Consider the following 14,052-nt stretch of genomic DNA (forward strand, 5'->3'; position numbering starts at 1 on the left):
AACACTGTGACCTGAAAAGACAGCTTGTTCCATACTTACAGCGTTGCTCAGAGAAGCATGTGGCTAAGTCCAATTGATTTGATATATATGTGGGTTGGATTATAGCTTTGGAGCATATTTTCAATAAAGCTAGCAGTGGGTAAGCTGTTTTTGCATATGTTGCAAATTTGCAGGCCAGTGTAAAGTCTACATCATGAGTCATCTTTCCATCCTTCCCCAATATTCCATTTTAGGCTAATTTGTTACAGCACTTTTAATACTTCTGGTGAGTGCCCAAAATAGATTTCCATAACATTGAGGACTGCAGATCTGTCCTGCAAAAATCTGGGCAACCATTAGGTGACAGCTAGGAGATATCAAAAAATTTAGTGATCATCTAGATTTTTGCAGCCCAAAGACCTAATGTAATATAAAGCCCCCAAATAGTTGTTGGTTTTCTCACCCAAATTTGTTTCACGTATTTTAATAAGCCAAACTTTCAAATATTTATTAGAAGAACACCATTTGATACTGAGCCCTGTGCATCAGGTGAACTTACTTCAATCTGTATTTAATTTAGAAACCAACATTGTTGGTGGCCATCAAAAAGGAAGTCTTGGAAGTGGAATCAAGGCAGGACATGGCGTCTGTCACTGCTTTCCAGGAATCAGCTGTTATTGTGAGAAAGATGATATCAGGGGTAAGTTGGAAGTTGTGTGTCTCTCATTGTATCCCTGGAAGCTCTAGCATTTTTGTGGCAACATTTTTTTCTTAAGCAGATGTTTCCCGGTTCAGATGTATTGCTCAAAATGTGAAAAGGATGGTAGGTCAAGACCATAAATGAAATGAATGTGTGGGGTAATTGGGAGCCAAAAAGCTTTTCTTTTTTTTTTTTTCCTGGCATGGATCTAGTCAATATGAGAGGAGATTTTAATGTAAAAGGCACTTTCAAACAGATAATTGCTTCTGTGCATTCCAAAGTAAAAAAAATAAACTTAATGTATTTATTTCAGAAAGTGCTGTTTCATTGTTGTCCAATCCTGGGACAACGTTTTACAGGTCAAGGGAATTCCAGGATATCTTACACTACAATTTTATAGTATTCTAAGGTGGCTATAATGTAATTGTTTGCTTGCAGTAAATTATGAATTGCATTAACCTCTGCATGGTAATTGGTCTTCCAACCCACCATCCCTAGTCATGCTGTAAAGGAAAGCATGCTTCTAGAGATGGGGAAGAAACCCTACTATGACTTTCCAATCAATATGAAGGACAGGTGTATGTGAGATGGTGGTTCTGACTGCTTTGATAAGACCAGTTTCAGAGGAATGGGAAATGATTTACGTATTAGGTAGATTAGCTCTTGCTTTGCAACACACCATGTATTCTTACTGTCCATCCCTGAGAATAATATTGCAATAACCGTGGTGTTATTAGAATATGATTCTAAACTAAAATGAAAATGGAGGACCAGAAAGAGTTCTTACTAATCAAATAATATTTCCTCACATCACAGCTATTGTCCCTGTCTTAACCCTCAGTTAACCAAAACTGAGAATGAACAGAATTAACAGAGATGGGATTGTGGAAGAGAATTAAGAATAGGAAGATGGTATCTCAGACTCTGTTTGGCAATGCTGACAGTACAGACTGTTGATTTGCAACAGCAAGCCATGACCATTGTCCATGGTTGAAGGACATTTTCTGAAATAGAAATTTCTTCAGCAAGATTGCCTCCCTGTTCGTTTTCCTAATATTTTGGTAGAAATGGTGTAGACAGGGAGATCAGGAGAGAGGAGAATCTGCGGTACATGGTCTCATATCAGTCTTCTTTCTCTACAGAACCTTTGTGTGATGACATGTGCAAAACAGTGATTGCAGGAGGAGTCCTGCTATCCTTTATTATTTCAGTTGTCCTCTCTTCCTACTTCATTCATCGCTACCACAAGAATTCCCCAAAGCCACCTATTGCCTCAGCAGAAATGACCTTTCGGCGCCCAGCTCAGGCCTACCCCATAAACTACTCATCAAGTAACGTCCGTCGACCATCAATGGACTCTGAGAACCAAATGTCGGTAGACACATTTAAAATACCTGTAAGTTCTTCTCATTATCAGCTGCTTAATGAGGAAGATACCTTACCCATGTTTTAGCTGAGGCTATACTTCATCGCAAGACAGCATGTATGTCCCTGAGGGAGATAGAAGGAGGGGGTAGAAGGATATATAATATAAAAGAGGTTGTAATAACATTTTTGGAAGCATTCATTAACAAACTCTTTACCACACTTATTATAACAGTAGTTCCAGCACACTATACTACTTGGTACTAAGGAAAACACACTAACAAAGTTTCTGAAGTTCACTACTTGAGAATAAAAATAAAGTACTTTTCCAGATATTTTTGCTCCTAAAACAGGAGTAGTTCATAATTTTATTCTCAAGATTGTGTTTGCAGTGTGTGTGTGTGTGTGTGTGTATACACACACACAAACACAAATATTTAGAACTGAGATGTTGATACAGTATATACTTAATCTAACACTGCAGTCTTAGCAATACTTTTTCTTAAAAACCATGGTTTTCAAAGGAAAAATGAAGAAAGTTGTTGTTTTGTTTAGCAAAAATAATCCCTATTTTCAAATAACAAACAGGCAAGTTTTATTTCTGTACTGAAGCCTATGTTGTCTTAAAAACTAAGTGCAAAATGCAGTAGAAAAACTTTGGTGTTGTATGTCTTCATCTGTATTCCCTTGGGAAAGATTATCTATCTATCTATCTATCTATCTATCTATCTATCTATCTATCTATCTATCTATCTATCTATCTATCTTTTATTCAGGCCCCTCCAGAAGGCCCCTTGCATTTTCAAGTCTAGAATGAATATTTCTCTCACTCAATATTTTTCAGCTGACAAACCTGGCTAGCCAATGCCAACTCACAAATGTTCTGACAACCTTCCAAATGGAATTGAATTTGGTAGCTGAATAAGATCATCTGTGCCTCCAGGGCTCAAATTTGGCAACATGTGTATTAAGAATGTCTTTACGTGGTCATGTTGAGTTCAACTCAAAAAAGTCCTCACCTTTACCTTGATGATCAAAACGTTAGCTGTGTGGAGCTACCATCAACCCAAGATGCAAAACACTGGAGGGAATCCAGTTAGACAAGCTGCTCAGTGGTCTAGTAGCTGGGTATTGCTGTAGCTGAAGTCTCACTGCCAGTTTCATCACCAGTAGATTAAATCATATACAGTAATTATCCTGGCGATTACCAGGGCATTAATCATTACAGGAAGCTATTTCTGATCAAGAAAAGCTGCAGAACTAGCTTGGACTGTCTGGGCTTCCAGTGATCATATTGGATGGTGAACTTCATCCAAAAGAGTTTGTTGCATCTGGAAGGGTTTTCCAGCAATAATCCATCTACCTACGTCTTAGTTGTAGTTTATCATCCTTTCTAAGCAATCTAGTGGGCTTTCTGAGCAAGCAACTCTTTCAACTTTATTTGTCGTCATGCCCCATGCCAAAATTTTATACAACAAGGCATCTGCCCAGAGGGGGCAGAAAAAACATAATTGCTGGGAAGTTGCATTTGAGAAAGCATTTATTGGCAAAATTGTTTTTTTAAAAAGCGGTATCTATTCAATATTTGTCTTTCTAAAAAACATACATATCAGGCTATTTGCATTCTTTAAAAAAGCATAACTTAGAGAAAGTTGCATATAAAACTTCAGTATATAATGGAAATTTGCATGTAACAGCTAACAGGTTTTATTTATTATCTTTCCCCCCCTATTTTTGGCTGATAAATAAATAAATAAAATTATTTTCCCTCTCTGGGAGCTTAAAAGCAATAAAAAGATGAGTGGAATGGTTTAAGAAGTCAATAACTGTGACACTTGACATGAGCTAGATTTAATAAATTGATAATTCTAGCTGATTAAATAGAATGTTTATGGATTGCAACTAGATATAAGGTATACGGACAAGTAAAATACTCACTAAAGTAATGTGTGTTATTATTTGCAAATCACTAGTTTCTACGTGCATTTTGAGATCCAACCATATTAAGCCTATATGAACAGAAAACTTGCACATTTCTGTTCATTACAATAGTTTGTCTGTTAGTTATGTGCCTTTCGGTAAGGAACACAACACATGATTGCTTGTTCTACAGGAAGGAGCAATTAGATTACAGTTAACTAGTTTTTCTGAAGCCTGCAATCAATTATTTTAATGTTTCCTAGCAACCTCGGCCAGCAATTTCCCCTTGCAGCTGTTAACAACTGTACCAGTACAATATATCAAACTCAGTTCCTCGCTGGAGAAAATGTCATCGTTTAAATGAAAGCAAGGTTTGGTTTGGTTTTTAAGAAGCAAATTGGAATCTGGTTGTCATAGTCACCCATTTGTATCTTGAATGACAGAGCGAGAGAGAGGGTACGCTATTTGTTTTACACTACTTAGCTCTATAAATTAGTCCCCAGATGGCCAAGACACAATTCCCCAGCTCCAACTTTGGGTGTTTGGTTTGCACACTTGTTACTTGATAATCTTCTCAATCTTCTTAATTTTCCAAGGGGTAGGTGATGCAACAGCATCAGATGGGGTGGGTGCTTCCTCCCACTTCCCAAAACACGCGTGTTCTCTTTTGGAGGGGAAAGACCTCACCCACTGCCCAGCAGAGAGACCCAACTTGGTGAAAGCAGACAGGGATTCTTGGAACCAGCTGGTCCCCTTTATTTGAGGAAAAATCAGATCACCATGCCGGCTTCCATTCTTTTCTTGCAATATGTCTGTGATTATTAAGAATATGGATGTTGCATTCCACTTTAGATCCACCACCTCCTCCTTGGTATCCAGAAGAACTGGTGGAGAGAAAGACCCAAAACCAATGAAAGATGAAAATCTCATGCCTGTCATTCCTTTCCCTACAGCAGGAGGATGAAGGAGTTTGTGTTTTTGTCCCTGCTGATAAGCACACAGCCTGCAGGGCAGGACAAGGTTTTAGTTCGTGCCAACCAGTGACCTGCCCCTGATCCCCAGCATAATGCCCCAGGGCACCAGTTTATCTACCCCTCTTGTCAAAGACTTGCTTTCCCACATGCTTAGATTCTCTTAGCTGGAAACAAAGAAAAAATATTGCACACTGGAGAGCAACACAGCAACCTCTAGCATCATCCAAATACAGGAGATGCTTTGGAGTTTTTTCTTCCATATTCCCCATGACAGCCATTTTGTGAGAGTGCCTGCAACTTATTCTTAACATTTCAAACATGCCACCTGGTCTAAAAACAAAGAAATGGCAGAGCTCAGGAAGAAGCTGATGGGTTAGTTTCTGGGGATAACCTGCCTTGTTCAGCTGTGGACTTGTTGAGATAATGTGGACCAGCTGTCCAATCAGCCTCCATTTCTTCATAAAATGGAAGAGGCATGTGGAAGATCAGGCTGAAGCTTGTAAAGCACATGACATAATAGTAATAGGAGAGGGAGATTGAAAGCACTGTTTGTGCACAGCTCCAACTTCAGCTGCCTATAAAATTAACCACCCTACATAAGAGAATCAGGAGACTTGGGAATCACAGCAGTTAACTCTGCATTCCCCTACTGCTGTCTTCCCTAAGCTTTTGCAAATGGTGGAATAAATACATAGTGCTACATGCAATACAGTTGGGAACTGTGATGCTCTTCTAACAATATCTTAATTGGGTCCACAGGTTACCAACCAGAAAATATAACTAACCATCCCCAAACACATGTTCTCCACTTAATAATTAATGTCATAAATAAATAAACAAACAAACAAATAAATCCTGGTATTTAAATGACAGTCTGCTGCCTACGGGCTTTTTAGGCTCAGTTTCAGAAGTATTGCCTTATATGATGAGCTGGTAGCTTAACTTTAAAAATGTCTGCTTAATTTGGGCTCTGAAATGCAAGCATAAATAAGTGCAATGCATATAAGTATATGGGGACGGGGGAATTTGGGTGCCATTGAAACTCTCTGTGAATCGTATGCCAATATAATATAATATAATTACAAACTAAATTAGGACAGAAAAAGTGAAAAAGAAAGAAAGAACCTAAAAAGCTTAAAGTGCAAACCACATGCCTTTCTATGATGTATTTAGGTATTAGGAGCAGATGTTTTCCATGGAAGCATATATGTTATTTGTTTTCATTTCTAGTAGCTTCCCAGAACAGAAAGGCAATTGTCTAGGATGAATAGGTGGCTTCTCAAAAGAATCTTCCTTCCCCTTCAATTCCCCAAGTTTATAAATCAGCGCAAACTATGTTTACAAACAGCATTTAGTCCTTACTTCTGGCACCATTAATACTGAGAGGACTTAGATAGATTCCAGCATAATTGCCACCTACTATTTATAAATATTAGTTTCCCAGTCCTATGGGGTAGCTGTCAAGCTTGTAGAGTTGTAAAATGTGGAGCTGGGACCTCTTCCAATAAACTACTATGGATTGTGTGTTCTAAGGTCTCAGAACAGACTACATTTGGCAAGCTGCTGGAAAGAAAAAAAAAACCCTCTAAATTGGGCAAATCTGGTATAAATAGCAGATCTACAGCTTTCTGTCTCATGAACAGAACCACTTTTCCTCCTGTGTTTTCTTCTATTTTCAGCTCAGGCATCCGTGTTAGGTAGAGCCAGGTCATGCTCTTTGGAACATCCTGCCCCCAGAGGTGCAATTGGCCCCCACACTCCTGGCCTTCCATAAGGCTTTGAAGACCTGGTTCTGCCACCTGGCCTGGGGTGGGGTGGGGTGGGGTGGGAATACCTCAAGCATGGGGATGGCTAGCCCCATAGAGGCCTCCTGTCTTCAGCCTCAGATTTTTCATCCTCTTGGATTCTCCTTCTCCTTCTCCCTTTTAGTAATGTTTTTAATTAAGGTTTTATGTATTTATATATTTTATGTTTGGAATGTTTGTTGTGAATTGCCCATAGTTCCCCCATTGGGGGGAGATGGGCAGTTGAAAAATTTAATAAATAAATAAAAAATAAAATAAATATTGTGCTATGGTGACTCATGGGTTATAAGTCCCGATATCTGTGTTGTGGTATGGTGGGCCACCACAGAATAGTGTCATCCAGTTGACAAGCACTATACTGTGATCTAGTCCCCCCCCCAAGTTTTGATCATCTGCTTCCCTAATTCTTTTCCTTCCACTTTCTCTAGGCAGCGTACTGTCCAACTAGACAGAAGGAAGTCCTTATTGGGTTTAAAAACTGCAGTGTCCTTTTGCAACTTTTAAAATGTGCTTTTAAAAGATCCCTGTATGTTTGTGGTTGCCTAGTTTATATTTAGAGTCAGTGTGATGGTGGGGATGTGTATATCAGACCTCTGGTCACATATATTTGGCCCATATAAAATAGTAGCACTGGTTCTCATTGTCTCTTAAATCACTGACCATGATTATTATAGCATTATTATGGTGTTTTAATGCTATCTTCCTCCTACATTCAGAAACCTCTAGTAGTTTGAGTAGTTCTCTAGATAGCGTGTTGTATTTTAAACGGTAACTCCTTGTTTAATCACAGAAGCACGTTTGCCTTCTCTGCATTTTATAGAAAACCTGGGATCACAACTTGCTCTGCAGATCATGAGTGGTTCTGCTGTTAGCCATGCTAGGTAGATGAGACTGGAGCATCAACTCCGCAGAAAGATTCAAACTATTTTTATTGAGATTGGCTATAATAACAGAATCTTGCAGTTCTGGGTTTTGTGTCTAATCTTTCCTTCAGAAGTCAAAACTCTGCAAAGCAGGCTACATTTCCTCCTAAAATAATTTTTATGCAGAATTCAAATAATTGACAAAAGGGAATATAGTAAACACCAACTACCATTGTAATAGGTGATCTGATTAATTTAGAACTAAGTGCTGTATCTTCATATTTCCAATTTATGCTTTTTTAAAAAAAATTTTTGCAGTCCACTGAAAAATTTCCAGGTGTTTTTCTCAGACAACTTGGATCATAAGACATTAAATATGTTGGCCAATAGGTGTCTGCTTCAGAAAGCCCATAGGTCCCAAGGCAATATTTATATAGGTTAGCTGGGCTTAATACTCATCCCACAGTTACACCTGTGGCAAACTGGGGTGAACTGGCATCATGACTGCAATCCATTCAAGTCAGTTGCCTTGAGTTAAGAATTAATTTTTTTCTTGCATAGAACCCTAAATAGAAGTGTTCAGTTCTCCCTCTCCGCCTACCCCCAGCAAGGAGCATGTGGCAACTATATTAATCTTGTGGTCAGGAAGAGAGAAAGATGCACGTATCAGATCCCTCAGATGTTGCTTGATTTTGGTTTTGTAGCCTTTTTCCTTTCTTCCTTTTCTCTATAGGAAGATCCTAAGTGGGAATTTCCTCGGAAGAATCTGGTGCTTGGCAAGACTCTTGGTGAGGGAGAATTTGGAAAAGTTGTCAAAGCAACAGCCTTCAGGCTTAAGGGCAAAACTGGCTATACGACTGTGGCAGTGAAAATGTTGAAAGGTAGGTTCTGTAATGGGCCTGGGAAGATCTGAGAATAATTTGGTAATTTCTAGCTTGGAAGAAAAACAGTCATCTATTCCTGTTCTGTATCTGTCTACTTATTATAACATACAGTATATATCTCACCTTTGATGTGGGAACTCAAGGTGGCCCACTTGGGATTCATCTCTAATTTTCTCCCTGGAAGAACAACCATGGGAGGCTGAGAGACAGCAATCACCCCCTGAAGTCCATAATAAAGTCCAGGTCCAGATCTACCCAGTTTAGCTCTAACATTTTAACCGCTGTGCTACACTGCCTATGCCAGACCAGTGGTAGTAATTTGATGGAATGTGACAGCAGAGTGTTAGCTTTGCCGATGCATCTCAGTTAAATTATCTTTTGATAGAGGCATCTCACAGCTTTATAAGAATGGCCTGCTTTTTAGCTGTATCTGAGTGCTGCCCATCAGATTAAGGGGAAGATGCCACGCACAGCTATAAAAATAGCAGCTCAGTTTCATCAGGTGCTTATTACAGTCACCCTGTCAATAAATAAGAGCCAGATCTTTAACTAAGCAATACCAATCCTTACACCTGCCAAAAAGATTCTTGGTATGTCATAAAAGGATGTGAAAGTGGAGGACAAGTTAAAAAACCATCCGAAAACATATTGGTTTACAGTATCTCCTCTCCATTCTCTTCCATAAGCTTGCTATTGGGTTAAATTTTTGTGCATCAGAATTTTCTTCTTTTCTGTCCCCTGAAGTCATCCATATGTTCTAACCTGCACCAGAGGGTCCCTTTAACAGTCCTGAACACATTTTGGGGACAGAGAGTGAATTGTTCCTTCTTTTTCCACTGGCAGAACCCATACTGTCATTAGAAAGGCTCTGAAGTCCTTGGGTTGAACAGAGCAAGCATATGAACTAAGCAATCCCAACCCCAGGGGTAAGGATTGAGGTGGGCAAAACAAAAACCAGAGGTCCCAAATCAGAAATAGCCATTACATAAACCTACAACAACTGCTTGGCTTCAAGGCGTCAGGTGCTGCAATAACCATCTGTTAATTTGGAAGGGAAGAGGAAGAAGCCTAGAACTGAAGTCTCAAACTCCTGCATTTAAAGCTCTTGAATATCTAAAAGTTCCTGATGTCTTTGTACTGCCATGGGCAATCAGCTGTTTTACACGTGGCTTTGTTCTTATCTGCAATAGAAATTCTAATGTAGCCGAGCTCCTTCTGTGAGTCTTTAGCCAAGTCAAGCCAAAGAGTTGAACTAGAGTGTCAGGAAATCTGTGGTTTAGGACTAGGCCAAGCCTCCGATCAGGCACGATGGAACTGGAATATGTCAGGGGGAGAAGAAAGAAAAGCATGAAGGGGTGTGTACAGCTGGAAAACAGACAGTGCAGTCCTGAATATTCAAGAAAATTAGCCTTTGGAACTCAGACTGAGAGGGGAAGGGGACAAAGTAACTTGAGGCAAGACCACATGCACATTATACATAGAAGTTGGTTCTGCTGAAACTCAGATTTTTGCAGAAGGGTCAACATGCAACAGCTGTCAACGGCTTTTGGAAATCTCTCTTTATTGTATGGCTGGCACAGTGACTTAAATATTGTTCCTCAAATAGACTGTAGTTTGTGGAGTCCTTGTTTGCTTGCAAATGTTTTGTTACCTGGCTAGGTAACATCTTCAGTGCTGGAAGGAAGTGGGGTTTGCTCTCTGTTCTTATATACAGTAGCTTGCCCTGCCAACATTGATGGGGGTAGGAGTAGTTCCTTGATTAGGGTATTGTTTTCTGCTTGATTGTTAGCCTGGTGTTAATCCCTGCTTATCTGGGTGTAGGCTGCTGGAGGGGATGTGTTCTGGTCTTTTTGTTTCCTTCTTAGCTTTTTTATTGTCTCTTTTGAATGGTGTGTAAATGTGGTTTATTTCTATGTATCTAGATTGCAGTTTGTTGGGCTATAGAAATAGGCTTCTTACCGTGGTAATACTAGCACACAAACTGTGAGCTTCACTAGGAGACATTTTAAATTTGTCAAAAAGTTTAGTTGGTTCAATAAAACCACTTTTGTTTACCTCATTCAGATCTCTCTGGAACCTTTGGAAATAATCTTCAAATCTATCCTGATCGTTTCTGTAATATCTTGCAACTGATCTGAAGGGTTAGAATGAAAAAAGTTATCATACTTGGAACTGAAATGTTGACCTCCTCCAAAAATGTAAATATTCTCTGAAACTGAATAATAACCCAGCAATAATGAGGAACATCTTTAAAAACTTGCTGCAGTTTCAACAAATACTTTCTAACTCCCTTTGGTTCAGTATCAGAGTTTTGAAACCATTTTCAGACAAAATACTGTACATTTGCAGGTTGGCATTTTGATAGAATATTCTTCAACCATCATCTTTATATCAGGAAATTTTTATCTATGTTCTTTCATCTGTTGCAATTTACCTTTTAGTTAACAAAGGAGCAAGCTTCTGCCAAATTACAAGTTAGTTTCTGCCAGGAATGGGTATCAATTTAGATTCGAAGATACAGTACATCACTGAAAAGATTCAGACACAACACCAAAGTGTATCAGATTTGGAATGCCAGAAGAGTTTCAACATTCGATTTGTCAGTGTCCATGAATGAATCAGATTCTTGGAAGTGGTGGTTTAAGCAGCCAAACCAGTGTAACCCGACACTGGTTACAATGACTTTTTTGGGTTGTTTTTGTATATAGTTGACAATGAAGAAAAACACACAGGGAATGAAAGCCCTTCTCCCTTAAGTAACATATGGGTTCAGCAAGGCACAGCTGGGGAGGGGCGAAGTCTTCTTTTTAGGAAGGAGAAGAGGAGGTTCCCCAACTTTCTAAGCTGTTTGTTAAAAGTTGCTATTTCAAACATCTTGAGGGTTCACTGCATGATTTACTGAATGCTGTGATGAAGTAATCATTTGCTAGGTCTGCCTTGACAGAGCACGTCTCTGCCATCAATAGAAGATACAAGTTCAGGATGTACACTTCTCAGCAGCACCTAGACATTCTTGGTTGGTGTAAAAAAAAGAAAAAAAAAGCATATGGAGGGAAGATCTACCAGGCAATCTCAGAGCTTTGGACTAGCCTGAGAAGTCAACAAAGTACCCAAGAAGATGAAAATGATGAATTGGCCCTCATCTTGTTGCCAAGATAACCACACTGATGTGACAATGTAGTAAACAGGAGTTCAGCTTGATTTGTCAGTATCTCCTTCCAGATTCTGTTCCTTTTCCCCCCCTTCACGGAGGTTAAATCTTAACAACAGATATTCCTTTGGACTTATGAATCTTCTCATGAAGTTACTGAAAGGAATGTGCATTTGTTTGAATCTGCTGATGATCCTGTGAGGACCTTACATTTTTATTGCTCCTTGGCAGGCCATCTCAACTTCTCTTTCAAGGAAGGTTCTCAAAATCTTGAAACACCACATACACTTGAGAGCAGTGACAGAATGATGAGCATCCATTCTTATGCTTTCCTTTGCAGTGTGTTATAGGGTCTGAAACATTAGACGTTATGTCAACCCAGTGACTGAAAAAGGGTGTCAGTCAAGGAATCTAATGGGGCTTTTTGTCTAAAAAGTCTTCAGTCAACCTCATAAAACAAGATTTGATTTCCCCGGTTTACTGTCTATCCTTTTTTTTACATTATTCTGTTTCATACTTTGATGAAATAAAATATAAGTATTTTTATGTGAATTCCAGCTAATTCACAGGAATGTACTTTGAAATTAAAGTCTAAGTAAATATGTCTGTCTGATCCCAGTTCTTGGGCTTAAACAAGTTTGATTTATTTCCAAATCAAAGTGGTGCTTTGATTTGCTTCCAATTCTACCCAAGTTCTGCTTTCTAAACTCCCTCATATTACTTCCCTGTGCCTATTCTTTCTTTCCTTAACCTCTAATAAATATAATCACCAGTTCAGCTTTGCCAGAGAAGCTTAAATGGATGTGTCACTTTCCACCCAAATGCATCAGTACTCTCCCCCTTGTAATTGTTGCGACTTAGTCATTCTTTTTTCCCCTTCTTCGTTGGCGTTTGGGTAACGTTTAAAGATTGTGTAATGCTCAGGAATTGTTCACCTCTACACCTACCAGGGATGATTGACCTTGTGGATGAATTAACAGTATCTGTAAGCTTGACACGGCTCATATCACATGGTTCAAAGTGAGGACAGGAAACTAATCAAAATGACTAGACACAATGCAGGACAGAGCTCCTGTTCTTTTAAGAGCTTTGTAGAAGATGGAATTTCAGTAGACAGATCATTAGTAAAGATGGGCTTTCTGCATTATCTCCCTTGGGAGAATAAAGATCAAAGGTGCCTTTTCCATAGCTGGGATAATGGTCTGTTAAGTTTATATGCCGCCCAACCCCAGCAACTCTGGTTTACAAATGATCTTGGAAGTTTGATATAAGCTTGGAAGTTTAATGTAAAAAAAAAAAAAATAGCAAGACTTGCATTATGTTTGCCATCATCTCATCAAAAGGAGAGTCATTTCTCCACTATTTACATAATACTCTCAAGTATAATTGGTAAATTATGCCTCTGGTCATAGAATGGGTGCCTTGATGGGTTGCTTCTCTCTTCCTGCTCTGTTCTGCAGAAAATGCTTCCACAAGCGAGCTCAGGGATTTGCATTCTGAGTTCAACCTTTTGAAACAGGTGAATCATCCTCATGTCATCAGACTCTACGGGGCTTGTAGCCAGGATGGTAAGTGCCGGGCATTTGATTCCTAGAGTGAAAGAATGAGCAAGAGAGAATGAGGGATCCTAAGGGTGGGAGTGGAAGAACACGGGACGGACCACAGTGGGGTGTGTCCATGGAAAGAAGAGGAAAAAAGTTGGGGGACATGCTCCAGCCTATTTAAAAAGAAGCAAGAGTCCTGGGCAATTCTGCTCTTTTTAGATTCCTGGCTGGACAGAACATTCAGAGTTTAAAAGCTAGGTTTGCCTAGGAAGAACCATGCACCTGTTAACTCTCCATAGCATGGTCTTATTTATCTGGACCATATAAATAGCAATTGCTGTCGCGAGCAATGACCTCAGATTCTCAGTTTCTAAGGCAAGTGCACTCTTTAGCAATTATCATATTATTTCTGATCTTGCCTTGTGAGAGTCTCTGCTGATTTGTGTTGTAATATGTTTCAGAGAATCCGCAGGTAACCTGGACTGTCTGCGCAGTAAGGCTGTGCAGAGTGCTGGATTGGAACAGCAAACTATGATCTGGAAGATGGGTAGACACAGACGTAGCAGCTGTTGGGAATGCCGTAAAGTAACTGCTTCTGCTCCTCTGCGGCTCCCTTCCAAGCTGATTCGCAACCCTGGAAAAAGACACGTTTGGTTTAAGATGATCCTGAGAAGTGAACATCTTAAATGAAAGGTGGTGGAGGAGAGCTTAGAAACATATATCCCATATTGGTGGCTTCCCCAAATACTGAGCTGTATTTCCAAAATACAGTCAAAGTGGGAAACTTTTATTGTGCATAAGCTCCTTGTGTGATGTGATTTCTAGCAGATCGAATGATGCACAAGGGCTTTGAAGGATTATTGTGAG

General features: G+C 39.5%; 1 protein-coding gene across 1 annotated transcript in view; it reads left to right on the forward strand.

The window, feature by feature from the left end:
• RET (ret proto-oncogene) overlaps positions 1-14,052 on the forward strand; it is a 111,718-nt gene that overhangs the window by 78,902 nt on the left and 18,764 nt on the right. The window contains exons 10-13 of the mRNA XM_007420746.4: positions 560-679; positions 1,822-2,075; positions 8,340-8,487; positions 13,102-13,209. Coding sequence (XP_007420808.3) covers positions 560-679; positions 1,822-2,075; positions 8,340-8,487; positions 13,102-13,209 — 630 coding nt within the window. The remainder of the gene's footprint in view (positions 1-559; positions 680-1,821; positions 2,076-8,339; positions 8,488-13,101; positions 13,210-14,052) is intronic.

The sequence above is a fragment of the Python bivittatus genome, unplaced genomic scaffold (genome assembly GCF_059951505.1).
Source record: "Python bivittatus isolate LINGU-HERP-01145 unplaced genomic scaffold, Pbiv_v1 ctg000050_np1212, whole genome shotgun sequence".
NCBI lineage: Eukaryota > Metazoa > Chordata > Lepidosauria > Squamata > Pythonidae > Python > Python bivittatus.